Source organism: Pagrus pagrus (genome assembly GCF_965226575.1).
Source record: "Pagrus pagrus genome assembly, chromosome: 5".
NCBI classification, from domain to species: Eukaryota; Metazoa; Chordata; class Actinopteri; order Spariformes; family Sparidae; genus Pagrus; species Pagrus pagrus.
In genome coordinates, this window is record NC_140189.1 from 3588288 (window position 1) to 3610823 (window position 22536).

The 22536-nt window shown below is 40.2% G+C and overlaps 3 protein-coding genes across 4 annotated transcripts in view; 1 reads left to right on the plus strand and 2 right to left on the minus strand.

Annotated features, from left to right (window-relative positions):
• The window catches only part of sec24b (SEC24 homolog B, COPII coat complex component), a 30204-nt gene extending 24037 nt beyond the window's left edge, over positions 1-6167 (minus strand). The window contains exons 1-4 of one of the 2 annotated variants that reach the window (XM_084353159.1): positions 5858-6167; positions 4561-5238; positions 3828-3977; positions 1535-1666 (exon numbers count right to left, since the gene is read on the minus strand). In XM_084353159.1, coding sequence (XP_084209285.1) covers positions 1535-1666; positions 3828-3977; positions 4561-5238; positions 5858-5951 — 1054 coding nt within the window. In that variant the 5' untranslated portion in view covers positions 5952-6167. The remainder of the gene's footprint in view (positions 1-1534; positions 1667-3827; positions 3978-4560; positions 5239-5857) is intronic. The other variant, XM_084353160.1, reaches the window with a different exon arrangement.
• A 786-nt stretch (positions 6168-6953) lies between these two features.
• Positions 6954-12222, minus strand: tstd2 (thiosulfate sulfurtransferase like domain containing 2). The gene is made up of 9 exons (XM_084353162.1): positions 11842-12222; positions 9834-10123; positions 9578-9686; positions 9289-9408; positions 9077-9182; positions 8770-8885; positions 8487-8645; positions 8256-8394; positions 6954-8165 (listed from the first exon to the last, which is right to left on the minus strand). Exons 1-9 carry the CDS (start codon positions 11977-11979, stop codon positions 7936-7938), a joined length of 1407 nt encoding a protein of 468 aa, XP_084209288.1. The 5' UTR covers positions 11980-12222; the 3' UTR covers positions 6954-7935.
• Positions 12223-12305: 83 nt separating this feature from the next.
• Positions 12306-22460, plus strand: ncbp1 (nuclear cap binding protein subunit 1). Its single transcript, XM_084353161.1, has 23 exons — positions 12306-12458; positions 14144-14232; positions 14369-14469; positions 14557-14713; positions 14789-14896; positions 15164-15285; positions 15418-15487; positions 15959-16174; positions 16273-16370; positions 16470-16533; positions 16629-16739; positions 17362-17426; positions 17533-17595; positions 17680-17754; positions 18066-18169; positions 18279-18401; positions 18881-18983; positions 19846-19939; positions 20099-20202; positions 20346-20463; positions 20579-20719; positions 21249-21362; positions 21820-22460. Exons 1-23 carry the CDS (start codon positions 12425-12427, stop codon positions 21931-21933), a joined length of 2388 nt encoding a protein of 795 aa, XP_084209287.1. The 5' UTR covers positions 12306-12424; the 3' UTR covers positions 21934-22460.
• Positions 22461-22536: the final 76 nt, after the last annotated feature.

Genomic DNA, 22536 nt, shown 5'->3' on the forward strand with positions numbered 1-22536 from the left:
ATTATTGATCGTAAGCATACTAATTCAATTTGAGTGCAACTTTGATGTTATGTCATTTTAAAGCATTGTGCCACTAGGATATAAAAATCATTTTTAAAGGTGGACACTGATTATTTTCATTAGTTATATCGACCTTTATCTGCTCAAGTGAGTTTCCCTGAGAGCAAAGTTCTCTTTGTCAGCACCTTCAACACACAGCTCTGCACATTCACACTTGGAGGTGCACCCATTGTCTGGAGGTTATTCTCTTAAGTATTTTTGAGAGAAATGTTCAGCACATTTTTTCATTTTGTTTGACCAACAATCCATATTCAATTAACAACAATATGAAGACCAAGAAAAGAAGCAACTCCTCACATTCTAGAAGCCCAATGACCTCACTATTAATCTTAAACTATTACTCATCTGTCACTCATAAAGCAGCAGCTGACAAATATTCATATTGTCGATGATTTGTTGATTATTTTCTCGAGTAATAGATACGTTGTTTGGTCTATAAAATGTAAGAAAATAGTGAAAATTTCGATCGACATCCTCAAATATCTTGTTTTGTCCACAACCCAAAGCATATTCAGTTTACTGTCATATAGCAGCAAAGAAACCAGAATATATTCACATTTAAGAAGATGGAATCTGAGAATTTAAAAACAAATTCTTCTACAAATTACTCAAACTGATTGATCGATTATTGATTATGATTAATGTAATTGACAACTAATCGATTAATTGTTGCAGCACTAGTCATTAATCGTGTGAAAAAAATTGTTGTTCCTGTTGATGAACTATTTGTTTCAGAACTAACTCACTTAAAAACAAGTGTTACGAAACACTTAAATGTGAGCTTAAAATAAGACAACAACAACAAATTCCTACTCATATCCACAGCCTTGAGATTCACTGCTACCAGAGCTCTGGGGTTGTAAGACGATCAGAAGAAAGAACACAACTTATTGATTCTTTTTCCATCATCTGTAGGGATAATTGGAGGTGCACTACAGAGGGATCATCATATCCCAGAGGCCACTGAGTGAGACAGAGCTAGACAGCATGCAAGGATGACTCCCTCCACTGCATGACAATGAAGACGAGCAGAATCTGGCAGAAGTCAAACTGAAATGCTAACCCTCTTACCTCTCTGAGAGACAGAATTTCAGTTTTCAGTGATGGAACAGAAGAGCAGCAGTGTATGCACAGATTTAAAATATGATTCAGTGTCAGTACTGATGAGTGTGAGGGTGAAAGACGGTGAGCACTGGGTGAACTTTGGAAAGCTGTAGAGGAGGCAGCAGGAAGGGGAGGGAAAAAATCTGATTAGCCCATTAGAAAGCGGAAGGTACGAATGATGAGCGGCAAACTGATTAAGCGTGTTGGTAGTGACAGATGGCCATCAGACACAGAAGAATACGCTGCCTGGGTTGGGGATGGAAACACACCCAAAGGTAAACACGATGGATGGAGGTTCGTTTAGAGGGGATACAAAGAGCTGAAGGAGTTTATGGGGATAAGTTGTGGGGGGGAAAAAGCTCAAGCAGACCTGCTTCCTCATCCTCCTCCTCCTCATCATCATCATCATCAGAGCTGGATGACGAGGGGGCTGCGGCTGGGCCTGAGGTGGTGGCAGAGGCAGAGCTAGCTCCACTATTAGCAACATATCCATACTGCATGCCTGTTGGAAGGGGGAGTGGGAAAGTACAGAAGAAAACTGTCAAGACGAAGTAATCGACGGCAGAAAGAGCAGCGGAGGAGGGGCAGTAAATTTCATTCCATGAGATGTGTGTGCACGCATGTGTTGAAGCCATGAATTAACTTTTATCTTTTGGTACAACTAATATTTTTGCAAGGTCTTGTACATGGTCACACACAAGCACTTTCTGTAGTTTTGTGCAGGCTATGTAGCACCATGTTCGAGGAGGAACATTGTCTCATTCCCTTGTGTACTAGCTGTATATGATTGAAGTGACAGTAAGGACAGTCTCTATAACTTCTATTCTTTGATAAAAGTAGCAGGTGGTAGACCAGTTTTGCCAGTCAAAACCAATATTATCGATTATTATTTAACAAGAGTTAAAGACCCTCCAGCAAAACTGAAAAAGGTACTGAGAAAAGGGTGAGTCACAGCCTACTTTGCAACAAGGTGTGTTGCTTAGCGATAACTCTATATCCAAGTCTACATATGAAACCAGTAAAATCTTAGGCCAACTGAGAAGTTGTATTTTAAGAAGTATTTTAAAAAAGCATCATATATGTGTCAAAGTGATTGGAGTGGCTGCAGATAAATAAAAATTCACCTAAAAAGGAAGGAAAAGGAGGAAGGAAAACAGCTGATGTGATCACCTAGAGTAGCATGAGACTTGTTTTAAAAAGTAAATTAAACCATAAAAAACATAAAATGGCTAAGTACAGCTTGTCTGGGATAATCCTAGTCCAAGCCCTGAGGTCTCAAATTTTTAAGCCGAAATCTTTAAAGTAGCTACTAAACTAAAAGCGCTAGGACGCACCCTGTCTGAAGTGTGCACACGAGCTCCACCGTGTGTCAAGGGTGTAAATAACATCTGATCTCTGGGCTTGGATTATGCCAGACAGGCTGTATAAGGGCAGTTTATTTTTATTTTTTTTACTGAAATGTATCACAATAAAAAATTCTATTTGCACCACAATAACTGGCCATAATAATCAACTATTGCTTTCAGTTTTACCGTATAGCTTTAACCCAGCTTAAAATAATTAGACCACTTGATTTAACACTAATTAACCACCAGTACAAATACTTAACAACACACTGTCCCTTTTAATACATGTGTATAAGAGAGGTGTGTCCTTTTTTGTCCTGTTAATCTCTCGCTATTGTATAACCTGTTTCTCTTGCCTCAGGCCAGTATTACTGGGACAGAGGAAACTGATTTAGGTAAACACATTTTAAAGGCCACAGAGAGTGAAAAATCTGGAGAAATGTTATGGCCATTGGTCCTTTAACACTTCTTAAAATATACTTCCTTTCTTGTTCTTGGCGAAACTATGCAAATCTTCAAAGTCATTTGGTTTTTGCAACTCAAATTATGATTTAATGCAGGTGCTGCTGGTGTCAGAGAGACAGTGGAAAAAAAATTCAGAGGTCATGGCAAAAGTAAACCAGCAGCTGGCTGGTTAGAACCTGAACGCCTCAAATTTGTATAGACACTCACACCTGCACTTTTGAAAGTGTGTGCATGTGTGCAACAGATAACGTGTAGTGCAGCTGTGAACCATGTAAGCCATTCACATGCACTGCAAATTTAGAGCACAATTCCACTCATTCAAACTGTATATCTAAACAAAAGGCTCCTTGGAGAATCTGCACCAGCAAATGTCATTTTCTCTATAAAAACATTATGTTTAAACAGAAAAGTCAAGCAGGTTAGAAAAAAAGAAACACATCCAACCAAATAAAAGATTAAATGAAAGGACAACTTCTAAAACTACTGCATTAGTGTGTCCTCAGCATTTCATGTTGACCTTTTAACTGTAAAAAAGGTTTTTTGGTCCGAACATTTTTACAAAAATCACAACAGAGGACTTACAGCTTTACTTTATACTACATTAAATGATTCCTTCACAACAGCTGCAATGCATATTTTATTTAGAAGATTAACTGCACAATGGCAGTTTGTGAACTTTGTACATACAAATGCATACATACAAACATACATACATACATGAGGCCCATTGCTAACATTCCTCAGTCAAAAAATTCACAACCAGCAGCACTGAAGAATAGTAACAAACCTGATCTATATTCTTCTGTGTGTCCTGTCAGAGTCTTAAATAAACTGAAATTAAAATATTGTTACCTTGGTGGTGGCCCGGCGAGGAATGGACTGAAGTGGAGGGGGTTCCTGAGGGCGGTCGGTCTGCATCTGCACCACCACTGCTGTGAGTGACCCCGCCATATGAGTCGTAGCTCAGAGAAGCCTGGTGGCTTTGGTCATAATGTTGATGGACTGTGGTTAGGGAAGAAAAACACACAAAAAATATATATATTAAAAAAAAATTTAAAAAAAGGTACAAAATTGACATTGTCAGTCTTTTCACCTCTACAACAAACCTTCAAGGAATTCTGAATGGTTATTTTTGGATGTGTGTGTGTATCAGTATGTTTTGATGATTGTTCACACTTATGTTGGTTGATACAAACACTGACTTTTGCAAGTGTGAAACAGTTTATGAATTTTAATGCCTACTCAAGTGGTAAGTGACTTGAGGAAAAACAGTTAAAAAAATGTGTCATTTTTTTTAACAAAGACATATTTCTTCTGTAGTTAATTTCAAGCTTTACTACTTGACACACACGCAAAAAATGCAAATTCCCAAATCACCAAAGTGTTGGCAGAAAATCATTTGAGTGATACCAATATTGCCTTTTTATCGCCAAAATTTACCAAAACAGCTAGTATATATGCCGCTGCAACAACAATTGCTTTAAGTCCCGTCATAAGCCTGTAGTTTAAGAAATGTCAAGGAAATTGTCTCATTTTTCAGCCAGCAACTGCTCAACAACAGCGTAATTAAACTATTCAAAGATACCTGTGCTTCCTTGACCATTAACTGTTGGCACCAGCTGACTAGGAGGAGCCACGCTGTACCCAGGCTGCGCCGCTGTCGTGGAGGCTGACCGAGAGGTGTTGTACTGATGCAGGGGTGCACCCATCTGGGTGGGCATGACTCCAGGGGTGGAGGTGCTCTGGGAGGAACTCAGGGTGCCATACTGGCTACTTCCTGGCGCAGACGGGTACGAAACAATTGGATAGAGGGGAGCTCCAGGGGCGCCAGCGGGAGCAGGCACCAAACTGGGCTGTTGTTGTTGCTGCTGCTGTTGGGAGTGTTGTGTTGGGTATGACTGCTGTCCATAGTAGGATCCTGGAGTGGCATATGGCGGATGCTGCTGCTGCTGGTTGTACTGGGCATTTGATGGTGGGGGTGGTGGTGGTCCTGAGGTGGGGAGGGTGGCATATGCCTGAGAAGGAGGGACAGAGCTGGAGGGAGCACTGTATGGAGAGGGTGCTACATGATGCTGAGGGAGGTGATGGGGCTGCTGCTGATGGTTGCTCTGGTAGTAGTAAGCACTGTGGCCACTGTTCGTACTGGGGGCTTTGTTGGGAGCAAGAGTGGGGTGGGCAGGGATGGTGGGGTAGCTCTGTGGTTGAGGTGGGGCTCCATAGCAGCCTGTAGGTGGATACATGGACTGGTATGTCTGTGCTGGACCTGAAAGGTTGGAGGAGGTGGTAAAGTACATATAAGTGTCACAAGTATTTTAATTCCACTTCTACCATCAAGGTGTAGTAGGACAAAGCTCTGAACCGAGGTTATCTGCAAACAACAGGCTTCATCAGCAGCTGTCACCTCAGCAGTGAGGGTTAATACCCAGCTAGCTCTCTCTAGCAGCAGCCATCAATAATCAATACAAAACAATTATTTCAGGGTGAATATAATCGAATGGTTGTTTATCAGAGCTTCAATATAAAGCAGACATTATGAAATTGATATACGCTGTCTGTTACACTGCTTTGATCTAGCTAACACTTGGCTCGTTTTACGCTAGCTTATCAGCTACATATTAGCCGCTATCTCCTTAGGGTTTCAATACCTGAGCTAGCTCTTAAGTTAGCTTATGTTAGCACCTGCCTAGCTTTAGCTGAAACACACAATTTTAAAACACAATTACACTTCGTCCTCATTCATATTTAATGTTACTGTTATAATTAACACTAGAGGACAGCGGCACAGAAAACTATAAAATCAACGGCTGACAAACTGACATCACGGAGGGTTAGCATGCTAACGCTAAGCGAGCCGGCTAATCGCATCATCCGGCCTGCTGTACCGTTCTGATAGGGGGGCGCAGCTCCACCGTTCGGCGTCGAGTTCTGGCTGTAGCTGACGGAGCTGTTCAGGTTTGTGAAACCCGGCGAAGACATCGCTCGGTCCTCCCGTCCTTATGCCCACAGATACACGGCGGGGTAAATACACATGAGCTGCTCGGTTCCGAAGCCTGGTTTCAGCCCAGAAATGCGACAGAGAGGCTGCTGCTGGTCAGTGAAGACCCGGGCAGCCTGGACAGGTCCGCTCGGCTGAGAGCTGAAGCTTCCAGTCGGGATGTTGAGGAGCTTCTTAACTGACTCCCGGCGCTGGTACCATCACTCCCTCTTGTGGATTTTATATGTAAGTATATATACTTTATTCTATTCTAATTTAATGAAAACACAGTGCTCTGTAATTATTCGTTCATACAGTTACATTAAATCCAACTTATATTACACTATATAATCATATCTCTTGTTCAGTATGACTTTTTATTCAAATTTTCCCTTATTTTCTCATTATTTTGTTGTGAAAAACAGAAGTAAAGCTAGAATGGTACTCAATAGAGTGCATACCTCCACCAAGTCCCAAAAGTCCCCTTTATCCATATCAAATTGTACTCACTCACAGAATCCAGCCACCTAAATACACCTGATTTTTTTTTCATCAAGATCCATGCATTGTTCTCTGAGAAATTTCATTTATGTAGCCCAAAATGATTGTGATTTTGGCCTGTATGAATAAAACTGAAAAAATTAACAAAAATCTCAAAAAGCGCCCAATCTCGCGATGTAAAAAAAAACTGAGAAAATAATTTCTGGATCGATCCCTTTATCCAGATCTGCGCCAAAAGTTAATGGGGTCTATTCTGGACCGAGGCCCATCCTCCATCCACGTTTCGTGAAAATCCATTCTGTAGTTTTTCGGTAATCCTGCTGACAAACCAACCAACAGACATAGGTGAAAACATAACCTCCTTGGTGGGATAATAATGAAACTGTTTCTTCAAGACCTGCTGAAATAAAGACTTGACTCTACACTTGACATATTTTTGCATGGTTTCTTATTGACATGTGCTCATAGTCAGATATGCGGAGGATAGCTCTATCAATGTGCCATCAAGGAATTGACTGAGATGTTTCTTTCAGAGCTGATACTGATTATTAGTAATCAAGGAGACCAATATTTGGAACTGACTGATACATTTGTAATACAAATAAAAAAATGTCGTGTCAAATTTAGAACAACCAGTGATGGATTATCAATAAATACAACTAACTTTACTCAAGTACTATACTTACATACAATTTTGAGTATTTACATTTTCCACTCCTCTAAATGTATTCGCTAACTGTAGTTACAAGTTGCAGATTCAGATTATTGAGTATTGATAGGCTATTTCTTGTGATGTGTAACCACTCAGACAGTGTTTTGGGCAGGACACTGAGTGAGATCACAGAGTGGTGACTCCAGACAGAAGAAGAGCTCAGAGCCAAAGGATTTCATTTTAAGGTGATACATTTTATCGGCAATTGGACACAAAAACACCAATTCTGATAATCAGAAAAAAACTGAATGTCGGCCCTGATCAGTGTCGTTCCAAGTAAGGCACACAGATGTGTTGCTGCTTGTGGTTTCAAAGTGTTTAAGCAACACCTGCTAACCTGCTTTGGCCAGAGATTGCATGATCAGGGATCACAAGAAAACTGCTGTGCTATAACTGCTTTGTTATGTGCGTATCTACTTTTTTCTACTTTTTTTAAAACGGTCAGTGAAACCATTAATATTTGGAACCAATAAAAGGCAACCCATTAATAATAATAATTGTCAAAGAACTGATTTGAAAAATAAAATAAAATGTTCACACAAATACACACACAGAACTGAGCTTTCATTGTTGATGACACATTCCCGTTTTTTGAAATTCATGTTTTAAAACTCAGATTGTGCAGATGTATTCCTACATTTCTCAATAAAAGAATGATAAACAAACCCCTCAGATACAGTAAATCTGACTGAATTACCAACATTTAGATAAAAAAAATTCATGACAGTCCACATTTTTCATGTGGCTGCAATCACTGATGTCCCATCCTATCGCTACACATCCTGAGGGATTCTGGGACGTCCACCAGTGCACTCACACTCTTCTTTGTGATGCAGAACAGCGGGGGATGCCTTGCTCTTAGCCTGTCCTTTGGTTTGGCAGGTGGGGCAGCAGGCAGTGTGTCCATTCTGTCTGCAGCCGGGACAGGATAGAACCAGCTGACAGCAGAACTGGGTGGAACAGAGCTCGTACTGGTCCCAGGGATGGCTGCAGTACCTGCAGTCTGGACAGAGACACAGAATTATTTACAACTAAATGTTAGTGTTTATTAATGTTGTAATGTGCTGATAAGGGCCGTCGTGCACACACTAACCTGAGATGACATCATTGTTGGAGGAGATGGCGTAGCGTTCATCAAACACAAACAGTTTCCCTCGATAGAAGCCTTCTGGATATCGCTCCAGATACTTGTGGATTCCACCTTTCAGCTGGTAAACCTCTTTACACACATCCTACAGGCAGGGTGGCAAATTAGATCTTTCAGTGTAGGCTGAAACTGTTGCAAACAATCTGTGTGCATTTTCACATCCACAAGTCAACTTACTTTCGACCGGAGGTAGGCAGAGCCACGCTCACAGCGAATCCCCCCTGTGCAGTACATCAAGACCTTCTTGTCTCTGAACAGTTCGATGTTCTGGTCAACGTAGTCTGGGAAGTAGCTGAACTTACGGATGTCAGGGGCCAGACAATGAGTAAACTGCCCCTGGAGGGAAAAGATTATCACAGATAATCAGTTTTAATATCATGATACTTTTATTTAAATTACATTTTTACCTTGGAGAAACTGTGCAAATAAATTGTTTTGGAGGAAAACTGATATCACTTACAATTTTACTTTCATAAAAATTGCGGCAGTCCAAGAGGATGGTGTCATTGCACGAATCTCTTTCAGCCAAAAGAGCCTCAACTTCTCTATGAAACTCCTCCGGCTCGAGATGAACTCCTGAGAAGGAAGGAAAAAACACTTAAATTATGAAATTAAAAGCAAAGCACATTCCTAGCAGTAACAGCATAAAAACACCTTTATAATTCTACCAATGCACATACATACAAAAAATAAAGCAAAGCCATAGCATCACTGTAGTAACGGTGGAATTATATTGTAGTATTACAATAGTATTAAACCAACTATACCTGCTAGTTGGTAGGAAATAACATCAGGATCCACTCCCATTGGGACGATTTCCTTATAAACGCCAACCCTCAGGTCTGTAAAACACTCCGCGCCGCCATCACTTGTCTAAACACACACATACACAAACATTATGTCATCTATATATATTTTATACACAAAAGGTAAAGTTATATATTCTATCGTTTTTTTGTTTTTTTTATCCAAGTCTGACCTTAAAATCCTCTTTATCCATCTTGAAGAGAGGATGTGAACACATTGCATCGATGTAATGGTCAGTGGCCATGTCGGTGCCACCAACTGTTCCATTGATGCCTTCAGTCGCCACCCTCACCTGAAAAACATGATCATTATTTATTTTAAATGTAAAGAGATACATTTAATTAAATGTTCCTTTTTTTCTCCTTACAATTTTAGAAGCATGTCTACAAGTCTTTACCTGATCTGTTCTGTAAACATTCTACAATCTCCCAGCTGGAAGCAGGATTAAAGAATTTATTCACCTTGCCTGTCAAGTGGAGCTTCTCACACAAAGCTTTCTGCCAAGCACAGATGACATGTGGATCCTCCAGCTGACAGTAGTGATAATAGAGGAGAACCTTCCCTGGACCACTGAAAAGAAGAAATACATTGAGAGATATCACAATTTCTTTGTGAAAGACATTAAACTCAATAAAATGCAATAAAACTCAATTTTTTCTTTGACTTTAAAACAATACAAAGACACAGACAGTGCAACAATCTAAATTTGACCAGTACTTTTGTAGTTGTTCCTCAGAGATGTGCCCAGCCTCAGGTATCCACACAGAAATGTCCACCGGTTTGGACTCGCGCTCGTTCAGCTGCTGTGTTTCAGGTTCTTCCTCCAGCTGGCTTAACAAACGCTTGTACGTTGCCTGTGTGAGCTGCTGTATTTCAGTATCATGAGTCCTGGCCACATGTTTGTGAATGGCAGAGTGTTCCTTAAAGGTCTGGCCACAGCAGCACCAAGGCGAGCTGCCTTCCTCCTGAGTGCCATCCCTCTTGGATGCCACAAAGGCAGCGAATGACTGTGGAGAAGAAAATGTGGCAAAGTCAAATCCTGTTTAAAATAAAAACGATCTACAGTTAAATGTGTTTAAACAGTATCAAGAGCACAGATTGTATGAAGGCTACATGATATATTGATTCAGCACCACAGCATAATTTTGCTTCGTCACAGTTCAGGACAGACAGTGTCAAATAAAGCAAATTAACTCAGCTCTTTCACATTTTAGATCAGGATTTTTTTTTTGGTTTCGCAACATTCAGGCTGAACACTAACCTTACAGCACTAGATAAATATTAACATGTTACCAAACAGTAGACTTTCTGCCACTCAGCAGTTATCTGCTGAAAATTCCTGTATTTTTCATATCACAGAATATATACAAGAAAATCATATAATATATGCAATGTCAGTTTTTGTCCAATATCACGTGGCTCTGGATTACATCATAGTTCCCAACCTTTGAAATCCATGTCTGCATTCAACTCCTCATTCAAGATTATATGTTCATGAGTTGAGAGAAGTTCAATCAAAGACTGATCTTCCCTTCTCTTTTTCTATTATCACTTTACAGCCCCTTAGATTCATCTTGTGACCTTGGTGCATTTGGATTTCCAGTTTGGCAACCTCTGATCAAACTTTATGCTACAGTATAAGCCATTATGTTCAGTAGTTTAGCCCCAGAGACACTGAATTTTTGACAGCAGAATATAACATACTTCACACAAATATTTTTGTTAACAATCTCTTACATTATGGATTTAAGGATTTGCGACCAACACACATACTGATTAATTTTACTGTTGAAAAATAAACCTGCCAGTACTCTCTGGTGGACAAATTGTGTAATGCAACACTGTTTTAAAATATCCTCAAACATACCTTTGTCAAAATAATAATGCCATTTCTTCTGACTTGCTAGCAGTCACATATGCCAGTACTCATATAGCTACAATAAGCTAATATCAGTCAATATATCGGCCCATTTTCGATCTAACTCTATATTGTAAATGCAATATGTACAATTTATAAATCAAAACATCTCTTTATATCTTCTCCATCATTTTTCTTTTTTTTTAAAGTTTAGCATAATCTAGAGAGAGTACATATTATTTTGACATTATTATAATAGTTGAATTAGGGCCAGCTGATAATGGTTTAAAATAATATAGTTATATTTATTAGGTTATATCTATCTTCCTTAACATCCTTGGGTCTCTTGACAGGCACTGTATAAAACCAAGATATCATTATTATTATTATTATTATTATTACATCTTGATATTTTGAACTCTCCTCAAAAGCACTTCATAAATGAAATATGAACTAAATACCTCAAAATCAATATTGCAACAATAATGTGGGGATTACTATTACAGCTTTCACTAAATATTAACAGAATTACATTTTTGATTAATAACTATCAGGACTGTGGGTATAATGAGTAAGTGGGTGAAGGCAAGTATTAGAATAGAAGTTGAATAGTCTGGTAAGTTCAGAAAATTACCTCACTGTATTTTAATTCAGCCTTCAAAAACCAGGAAAAGAAACACACTGATGCCATATAAAATGTGTTGACTTGAGCTATTATTGACACACGTATATAACATTTATTAGTGAACCTGTTCATACTCTGAAACACAACCATGTGCTTACTAATCTGGCCATCTGGTGACAGTATTGACGGTAAAAGGCCATTTACCATCGGTCAGGTGTTCAATGTTTGTTGTTGTCACTCACCTTCCTCCTGCAGAAGCTGTAGTACCTCCTTTGTGAGGCAGAAAGTTGTTTCTCCTGTTTTAGTCCATTTACGTTAGATGTCGAAGTGTCGAGTTCCAAGTCCATGAACTCTAAGCACGGTTTATCATCTGCTGCCATGTTTTTTTAACAGCTTTTGAAAATGACTCTCAATTCAGTTAGCTAGGAAATAATCTTCAGCTAAGTTACTTGTTAAAATTTAGCAGCTACTTCCGCTTTGTGGGCTGAGCAAGTTTGAGTAATACGACCAGGCATTCAATCTTGACTTAATCTTGGAAAACACTAAGCATAAAGTTTAAAAATGACAATATAAACATTTTACATATCTAACTCTGACCAAACGTGTAGCAGAAAATACAGCAGTAGACGTCGGGCGAAAAAGGATGTTGCACCTTCCGGTTGACCCCATACTGCACCGGATGTGCTTCACTTGAATCAGACCGCTATTATTTTTCTGGACTAGTGTTAGCAGCCAGGCTGAAGGATCTGGAAGCTTGTTTAGCCAACTTATTATTTTGTTTCACATTCATTTTCTAGCCGAATTATCGTACATTCATAGCGGAAAATGTCCAGAAGACGGCACAGCGACGAGAATGACGGTAAGCGGTCGTTACATGTGTAAATCAGACGGTAGGCTAACGAGCGGCGGCTAGCTAACGTTAGCGTGTTGTCGGTAACGTTAATCTCGGTGCATTCACGCATGCTGAGTTAAAGATTACTTAACGAGGCCATGTCTCAGTCTTGTCATTGTTGTCCAAAAAATACAAAACACTTGATATATGTCGATAATTGTTTACGCCTTTGTGACTTTAACGCGAGAAGATTGAGCAAAGTGTGAAAATGGCAAGAATTAACCGGTAACGTTACGCGGTTACTGTTAGCTGCTGGGTTAGCTAGTCGACATGGGGGCGGTAACCACCAAATGATGTGATTAATACTAATAACCTAGTGAGAGTAGCTTTTATTTAAGGTACTAAGCTATTTGTTTATCCTCATAATCTTAGTTGCGATCCACTGACGATGGGTTGATTCAAAAGTTTACCTATTTATGATCAGTTAAAGGGAAAAGCCACCCTAAATCAGTATTTGCAAAATCATCCCAGCTCGGACTCAAGTGTTTCACTATTCACCGAAAATTAAGCTTCTCAGGGGTATGACTCTAACCCCAAACTGCGTCACTGGCTGTTTTATTTAACATCATACATATAAAGGTCGCATAATTTGGAGGACATACACAACACACAGATTTCAAAAATAATGGTCTAAATTAATGCAATAGAGGCGGATATATCCTGACTTTTTGTTCCTAGTATGGGACAAGCTCGGAGAACACTGAATCAAACATATCCTCAAATGTAATTTCATAGCATGTTCTTGCTAATAATCCTTTATATTTGATAGGTAACCAGTCTTTGGTCAGCTCCTCACGGTTAAATTTGGTGAAGCCCTCCCTTGTTCAAAATTACCAAAGTAGAACTTGGTTGTATGTCCTTCAAAGACCTAGGACAATTTTTGGGACATTGCTGTATTTACTTTGTTTTCCTACATTCTGACTCGAGAGACCTTGAGTTTCTGTAGGGCTCATCTAAAGTCCCAGTTTTACATTTGCGTTGACTGAGAATGGTCAGTTTAGTTTTTTTTACTTTAAAAGATGTGCTGGAATGTTTTAGACTACCATGTAAGTTTTTTTGTCTACATCTGACCTTTCCTAAGCAAGTCAAAGCCATTTCTTGTATATTATCCTTTCCATGTTTAAAAAAAAAAACATTTGCAATCCTATTTATTTTATTCACTTATCATGTAGATGTGTCCAAAAAAGTTCAGAGAGTAAATAGAAAGTTAAGTAAATCCTAGCAGAGGACATGGAAGCAAAGGTGACTCTTTTTTTAGAGAAATATATTATCCATTCAACATGAATAACAAAAGTAGCTTGGCTGCAACCACTGCCCTTTGACCCAGAGGAAGAAACTATGTGGGTTTCCTTGACAAATCAATGCTGCAGAACATGTTGTTGTAATCACGTTTACTAAACAAACAGTACGATAACACTGAAAAGCTGAGTCTTTAAAGCATATATGGATATGATTAGTGGTTCAAAAGTTATTAAATATCTTAGAACAATATCTGTCGGCAGCAGTCTAAGTCTTTGAGGAATATTATTAAACACATTTCAGGTGTTATTTATGTTTTTTTCTCCCATCCTGGCTGCCCCTGAGTTATTCTCTCAGCTAATGTTTCTCGCTCCACTCACTGTGATTATTTTGTTCCCCTTTTTTCCTTCCAGGAGGTCAGGCCCACAAGAGGAGGAGAACATCGGAGCCCATTGAAATTGAAGACCGGCTGGAGTCTCTGATATGTCGCGTGGGGGAGAAGGTAAAGAGTCAACACAGGCAATGTAGTTACATCAACTGTATTCTATCTCATCCCACTCTGATTCAAATGGCACACCGTTAATCTCCAAAGGCAGAAAATCATGCATATTTCAACAGCTAAATTGCTTCATTTTTAGAGTACCTCATCCCTGGAGAGCAACTTGGAAGGCCTCGCAGGCGTGTTGGAGGCTGACCTTCCGAACTACAAAAACAAAATCCTGCGTATTTTATGTGCTGTGTAAGTTCACACCCGTTCTCACCCCTTTTCTACTGAAATGATCAGTGTTTGCGTGGTAGTTTTTCACTGAGTCGCCTTTTTTGGCAGCGCCCGCCTCCTACCTGAGAAGCTGACTGTGTATACTACTTTAGTCGGCCTTCTGAATGCCAGGAACTACAATTTCGGGGGCGAGTTTGTTGAGGCCATGATCAGACAACTCAAGGAGACACTGAAGAACAACTTGTACAATGAAGCTGTTTACTTGGTAAGCTGACTTTTTATTGGCAAATAAAATGGTGCTTGCACATTTTTTTCTTTTGACACTGTGTTCTTTTTGTAGGTGCGTTTTCTGTCTGACTTGGTCAACTGCCATGTGATCGCTGCTCCTTCAATGGTGGCCATGTTCGAAAACTTTGTCAGTGTTACTCAAGAGGAGGATGTACCACAGGTAAGTAACATGCTGGGGTGGAGTGATTCTGCTATTTTGTTTACCTCCTAAATGAAAACATTTACTCTTTACAGTTAAAGATTAGTAGTTAAAATTATCCTTGACCTCAAACACCAGTTTCTTGCAGTTTCTTGAAATATGCTTAAAAACATGTATGGAAATTGTTAGAGGAGGCACTATGATTTTCAGTCGGTTTGGCTGCCGTCCTGGCTCAAAATGATGTTGGATTAAAGAGTTTTTTGTAAGAGGTCTTGTTTGTGTCCTCAGGTTCGGTCGGACTGGTTTGTGTATGTGGTGCTGTCCTGTCTGCCCTGGGTCGGTAAGGAGCTTTATGAGAAGAAGGATGTTGAGATGGACCGACTTCTCAGCCAGATCGAAGGCTACCTCAAGTAACATTTCTGCCTCTTTTACCTGCTCATAAGCTATATGTCTTTTTACTTTTTGGAAACAGTCTAGTAAATTGTTCAAGACTTTAATTAGTCAGCTCTTCCTTAATGTCAACTGTCTTTTTTAATTTCCAGGGGGCGAGTAAAGACACACGTCCCCATGCTGCAGGTGTGGACAGCAGAGAAACCCCACCCACAAGAGGAGGTGAGAGGCAGATGGAAGAACTACAGCTCTCCCTTTAATTGTTTAGAAAAGAACCATGGTGTACTAAGATCACTTCAGTCATTATCCCTTTTAAAGTACTACAAGGAACTTAATTGTTAGGATAAAAGAATCTGAATACTTTCTGCTAACCACTGGCACCATCTTGTAGAAACATTGAGTCTTCTTCAGTAAGATCCTGTCTGTGTATCTCTCTTTAAACCCGCCTGAATTGTTAGTTGTTATCTTGCAAGATATAATTATTAGATAACTGAAAGACTCTGCGAGGACCCACAAACTAGCTTTCATGTTCAAACACTTTTTGAACATTTGCTGCAGTCTCTGATTTGACCTCACGTATTTCAGACTTAAGTGGTTTTACATCAATAGCTGATGTTTTTCTTCTTGTAAATAAAGAAAGTGTGTGCCAGCTTCTATTAAAATGTGACCCCCTCTCTCTCCGTCTTCTCTCAGTACCTGGACTGCCTCTGGGCCCAGATTCAGAAGCTAAAGAAAGACCGCTGGCAGGAGCGCCACATCCTTCGTCCATACATCGCCTTTGACAGTGTGCTCTGTGAGGCCCTGCAACACAACCTGCCCCCCTTCACCCCACCGGGCCACATGCCAGACGCCCAGTACCCCATGCCCCGGGTCGTCTTCCGCATGTTCGACTACACTGATGCCCCCGAGGTACAAACACACATCAATATGTCACTGACAGTAGGGACAGGCTATGGTTTTCTGCTGTGCAGCGTCCACAAACGTATGTCCTCTTTAATCATCTTCAGGGTCCAGTTATGCCCGGCAGCCATTCAGTGGAGCGATTTGTCATAGAAGAAAACCTGCACTGTATCATCAAGACTCACTGGAAAGAGAGGAAAACATGGTGGGTATCAAATGTGGTCATTTTTTAAAATTTTGTCTGAATGTTTAACCACCTGTTCAAATGTTTGAATGTTCCTGATTTTTCTTTTAAACCTCTCAGTGCTGCTCAGTTACTGAGCTATCCAGGGAAAAATAAGATTCCGCTCAACTATCACATCGTGGAGGTAAACAAGTTTTTGACAGTTCACATCCTAAAAATAATTGATTTCAAATCAGAGTCTGGTTTGAAGTATTTATCTGCAGTATTTTTATTTTTCAGGTGATCTTTGGAGAACTTTTCCAGCTGCCCGTTCCGCCTCACATCGACGTCATGTACACCACACTGCTTATTGAGCTCTGCAAACTGCAGCCCGGATCTTTGCCACAAGTTGTATCCTTGATTGTTTGTGTCACTGCAGTTTATGTCGGTACAGTTTTACTAAACACCCAGATATGTCTGAACCTGGGAGTTCATGGTGTGTTGAGAGTCCTAAGCTGCAGTAGAATAGAGCATTTAGACTCTGCACACCCAACAGATCTTCAAATAGTATTGGTGACAGAGCAGCCAGGCAACATGGACAAAATTTGTTTGTATTGTAGCATTTTTTAGGCTTTACACGATCAGGATTTTTGGGGCCGATCACCGATTAGTGAGTTTAAATAAACCGATCACCGATCCGACCACGTAAGGGAGCAATTGGTGTATTTAAATAACTTGATAATTTACTGTATATACTTATGTACTGTTTACTGAGTATCAACAAAAGTATTCTCAAGCATTTTTGCCAATGTTTAACAATCTTTGCCATGCCCCAAACTGACAGAGATGCAAGGGTAAAACATCAATGACCCCTAGAGGGCATTCAAGGACTGGCCAGACATAAGTTCAAAGTTCAGGTCAGGTTAATGATATTAAACGTGTTATAGTTTAGAGTTTAAAGTACACAACAGTCAACAAAACCAAAAATGTTTCCACTTGAAAAAAGGTTTTTGTCTTAACACCTGCTTGTCAGTTGGCCCAAGCCACAGAGATGCTCTACATGAGACTGGACACCATGAACACCACCTGCATAGACAGGTAATATAACTTTAACTTTTACTGGATGAGTGAAACACTTAAGGTGAAGTAGTTCCCGTCTATGATTTAACACATCACATCTCTCCATTTTCATTTTTATTTCCAGACTAATCAACTGGTTTGCTCACCACTTGAGCAACTTCCAGTTTCGATGGAGCTGGGATGACTGGTGAGTGGACCGAAAAAGCTTTTTTAGCAGCTATTTATTGTTGTAAATAACAGTTGACCGTATGATCGTGTGTCCTTTATAAAGGTCCGACTGCTTGACTGTTGATCTTGACAAGCCCAAGCCCAAGTTTGTCAAAGAGGTTCTGGAGAAGTGTATGAGGTATTTAAGCTTTATTCACACAAGTTTAAACGTGTCCTCTCCCTATCTCTCATATTAAGTTGAAGTGAGTATTTAATTTAACTAAGGTAATACAGCGTTGGAGATCAGGGAAGGGTCAGGCTTTTATGTCTGACATAGTATTAACTCTGTATTCTCTGCAATTAGTGGAGCTTTGATACATTTCTCCTCGAAGAAGTCAAATATTGTTCATGTTTTTCTGATTGTTTCTCCCTGATAAAATGTTGCTTTTGACACTTTAATCTCAATAGTGTCCTCTTGAACTAAAGTTGTGTTAACTCTTTTCTCTGCAGACTCTCGTACCATCAGCGGATAGTGGACATCGTCCCTCCAACCTTCTCAGCACTCATCCCAGCTGAACCCATCTTTATCTACAAATACGAAGATGAGAGCGCTTGTAAGCACACTTATTTATCTGTCGGCCCTGATAATTCCACAAATCTCTCTGTAACCAGTGTAGCAGTTTGTAAATTAACTCTGAACAAAATGTTTCCTCTGCCGCGCAGCTTCGTTACCAGGCTACCCCGTGTCCATCGCTGTGTCCAACGCCATCAAGAACCGAGCAACCAACGAAGAGATCCTGGCCATCCTCAAAGATGTGCCCAACCCCAACCAAGAAGATGATGATGGTTAGTTTCTTATTTTGCTTCATTTTGATGTCTTTATGTTATTCTGGTTCTTCTTGGAGGATAAAATCATAACTTGTTCCTGCTGAAGGTCAATGCTGCATCTTCTTTGACTTTTTCTATGTGAAAAGAGGAGCTATTTCATTTTTGTCTCTAAATACACAAAAATCTAATTTTACGTAATGTATGAAAGTACGTAAAGAATCGAGGAGGAATAAGCAATGGCATTAGTCATTTGTTTGGCTGAGAGGCCTTCAGTAATCATCTTTAAAACATTTGATATCAAACTGTACTGAAGACATTACCTCTCAGTGTTCCAGGTGGGTGGATTACACAACCTCTGTTCGTTCACCAAAAAATCTCCAATTTTATGGCTCCAAATGAGAATGACATTTGCTGTTAAATGGATATCATTTCAGCCTATTGGGTAAAAAAACATGTTCAACCTCATTACTTTTATTCCCTTCTCTCTCTATTTTCAGATGAGGGGGAGACTTTCAACCCTCTGAGGGTCGACGTGTTCCTGCAGACTCTGCTCCATCTGGCTGCCAAATCCTTCAGTCACTCATTCAGTGCCCTCGGCAAGTAAGTTCACCACAAATTTGCAACAAACTGAATTTCTGTCTTTTCTTGGTTTTCTGCCCTGACAACCTCTAACAAGCTGACAAACACACATCATAGCATTCAACACGTTAAACAAACTCGGTGTGTTTACCTTAAAAACTGCTTCTGCTCAGAGTCTTGTACAACAGTGGACCCCCCCGTAGCTAACAGTGACACAGCTCTCATTGCAGGACTTTTAACATTAACACAGCAGCGCACACCCCCTTATTTTGTTATTCACATACACGCTTTCAAATTGATTAATTCATTAGTTGATACTCCTAACTTTTTAGAATGTGTGAACACACACACACAAAAGAGAGAGAGACACACAGAGTGGGCTCGCTATAAGGGGTGGGGATGGGGTGTCAAAACACACACGCAAACAGAGACGGTGAGAGAGAGAGAGGCAGAGAGACACCGGAGTTGTTGAAGATGGATGATGTGAAGTTGATTGTGGAAGTGGAGAAGTACAGGGAGTTGTATGACCCCGAGCATACATTCTACAAGGACAGCTCCAACGCTGTGACTACAGAACAGCCGAGGAGCAGAGCGGCTTGCCGACCGGTACGGAGAAATTCGTGTCTGGTGTGAACAGAAGGGCTGTGGGTCGCGCGAAAATTTCTGAGCGCGGCGCTTCAGCGTCTTGTCTGAACCTGGCGTAAGGACCCAAGTTGATGGTTTATCACTAAGTAAAGTGGAGCAAAAGACTGAAAATAATGCCCCCCTTTTCTGTTTATACATGAGCATGAATCCAATCAGGTTTTGTATTGAGTGAATCCAATCAGGTTTTGTATTGAGTGAATCCAGACCTTTTGGCCTCACCATCCTCTGATTCCTCCAGGTTTCATGAGATCCTGAAGAACCTGACAGAAAGCGATGAGGGCAAACTGCACATCCTCAAGGTGGTTTATGACGTGTGGAGAAATCACCCGCAGGTACACACAAACAGAACAACTTTAATTAGACAGGAAGAGATTCAAACCTGAAAAACTTCAGTCATTCAGTGATGGAGACAATGTGGATGTTTTGTTTTGTAAAAATGTGTGTTTTGAATGTGGAGTTGTAATGTGTGGTGTGTCTTTGCTGCGTTACAGATGATCGCAGTGTTGGTGGACAAAATGATTCGGACGCAGATCGTCGACTGTGCCGCTGTCGCTAACTGGCTCTTCTCTCAGGATATGGCTCATGAGTTCACCAGGTGAGATGTGAGAAATCAACTGGACATCAATCAAAAAATAAATTCAAGGATATAAAAAATGGTGCAGATATTTGTATATATCCTGTGAATATTGTGTTTTCTCTCTGGCTACCTCTTTAAAATACTCTCTTATCTTCATCTAGACTTTTCATCTGGGAGATTCTGCACTCGACCATCCGGAAGATGGACAAACATGTCCAGAAGATCCAGCAGGAGTTGGAGGAGGCCAAGGACAAACTGGAGAAACAGCAGCACAAGAGGGTAACTTCATCCAACACATCATGCTCAATTCAACTAATAAAGGAATTCACTTGAAATGAATCGGCTGGTTTAAGAATGAAGTTAAAGGTCAATGTTTGTGTTTGTTTGCCATCAGAGGGACAGCGGTGACGATGAAGACATGGACAAGGCCAGCGAGGATGAGGAGGGTCAGTTGGAGGAGCAGATCGAGAGGCTACAGGAGAAAGTGGAGTCTGCTCAGAGCGAACAGAAAAACCTCTTCCTCGTCATCTTCCAGGTACTGAAGGCTGTCGGAGCGAGGAATCCCAAATCTAAGTACACCAGGATTTTAGAAGGTCTTGGTTCAGTTTCTCAGAGCAACGACTGTAGAGAAGTTGTAGCTGCCATAAAATTTGTGAAGCTTCAAAAAAATTCAGCATTTTAGGAAAAAATCTCCTGAAACAATTTTGAGTGTAAACTTGTACAGTGAGGTAGGACGCTTTAATGGTAACTTTTAAATGGAGAAAGCAGCCATAGTAACAATTCTAAATTAGGTTTGTACTCTGAGTTGAAGGTAAATATGTCTTGGTGATAGTGACCGCAGGATACAGTAGACATTTGGCACGTGTATGTTTGTTTTGTCATAAGTGATGCCTAGTCTTTCTGCAAGGTTACAATTTTTGGCTGTGCCCCATTTTTTTATTTTTGTTTTACACAGCGTCCCAGCATGTTTGGATTCAGGGTTGTGACATAGAGACGTTGATACATATATGAGCCCTGTTTATTGCAGCTTTAACACACATGCAACATGTTGTTTTTCCTCTCAGCGCTTCATCATGTTGTTGACGGAGCATCTGGTTCGCTGTGAGACGGGCAGCGTCGACATCAGCACGCCCTGGTACAAAAACTGTATCGAGCGGCTGCAGCAGATCTTCCTCATGGTAAAACATCCTCACACATGGACACAGACACACACAGAGGTGGAATAAGTGGTCAGATTTTGTACTTAAAGTAGTAAAGAAAATATACCTAAAGTACCAAAAGTTAAAGCACTGAAGTTGTTTAAAAACCATATATAGTTTCTCTGGTGGGTAGCATGTAAACTCCTTCTCAGGAATCAATCAAATTTTATCTTAATCTGTAATATTATATCATAATTTACTTGTTGACAATACACATATATTGTATTATTGAAGGGTAACTCCACCAATTTTACACATTACAGTGTGTTTACAGGTCTAAGTATTTTAAAGCCTTTTGTGGCTCTAGAAGAAGCTGCATGTAATCTGATAAATTGCCCCCAGTGATGTCAAGTATAGTACTTGAGTAAATGTACTTTACTTTCAAAAAGTCTGTTTGTATCCTCTCGATGACGTGACGTCTCTCCTCGCTCTGCAGCACCATGTGACCATCCAGCAGTACATGGGAACCCTGGAGAACCTGCTGTTTACTGCAGAGCTCGACCCTCACATCCTGGCCGTCTACCAGCAGTTCTGTGCCCTGCAACTCTGAGAGAGAGAGACACACAGACACACACACACACACACACACACACACACACACACACACACACACACACACAGAATCTGATGAAATGAAATGTGTACCTGTGTTCACACAGTACCTGTGCTAAACCTACACATGAGAAACTACCAGCTCTTGCATCAAGAATCTCCCCATTACTGTTTTTTTTTAATTTTTTTTTTTAGTTTTTGTGTTTGGTGCCATTCGAAGTGAGGATGTCTTTCAAAGTAGGAAATCAAACAAGTCTGTCATTAATTTGCTGTAGTCTTCTTTCTTTGTTTTGTTTCTTTGCTTGGTTTTGAATTTTGTTCATTTTTACATCCTGCTCGTATTCTTATGAATGGGTCTTTTTAAAACTGTTAGAACTGTCTGAGTCCAGACGGAGCCGGAGAAATGATCAGAGGAGAGGAGATTTAATGTCGGCTCGGGTTGATTCTGAATCGAGAGAGCGCTCTACTTTTTTATATTTGTTTTATGTGGAATTGGGAAAGAATTAAAACTCTCCAGAGTCTTTATCTGCCTGCGTGTTTGTGTCTCGTCATTTTCTCCTCCTCAGCCTCCTCCTGGTGCAGATTATCTGAAGATACCTAA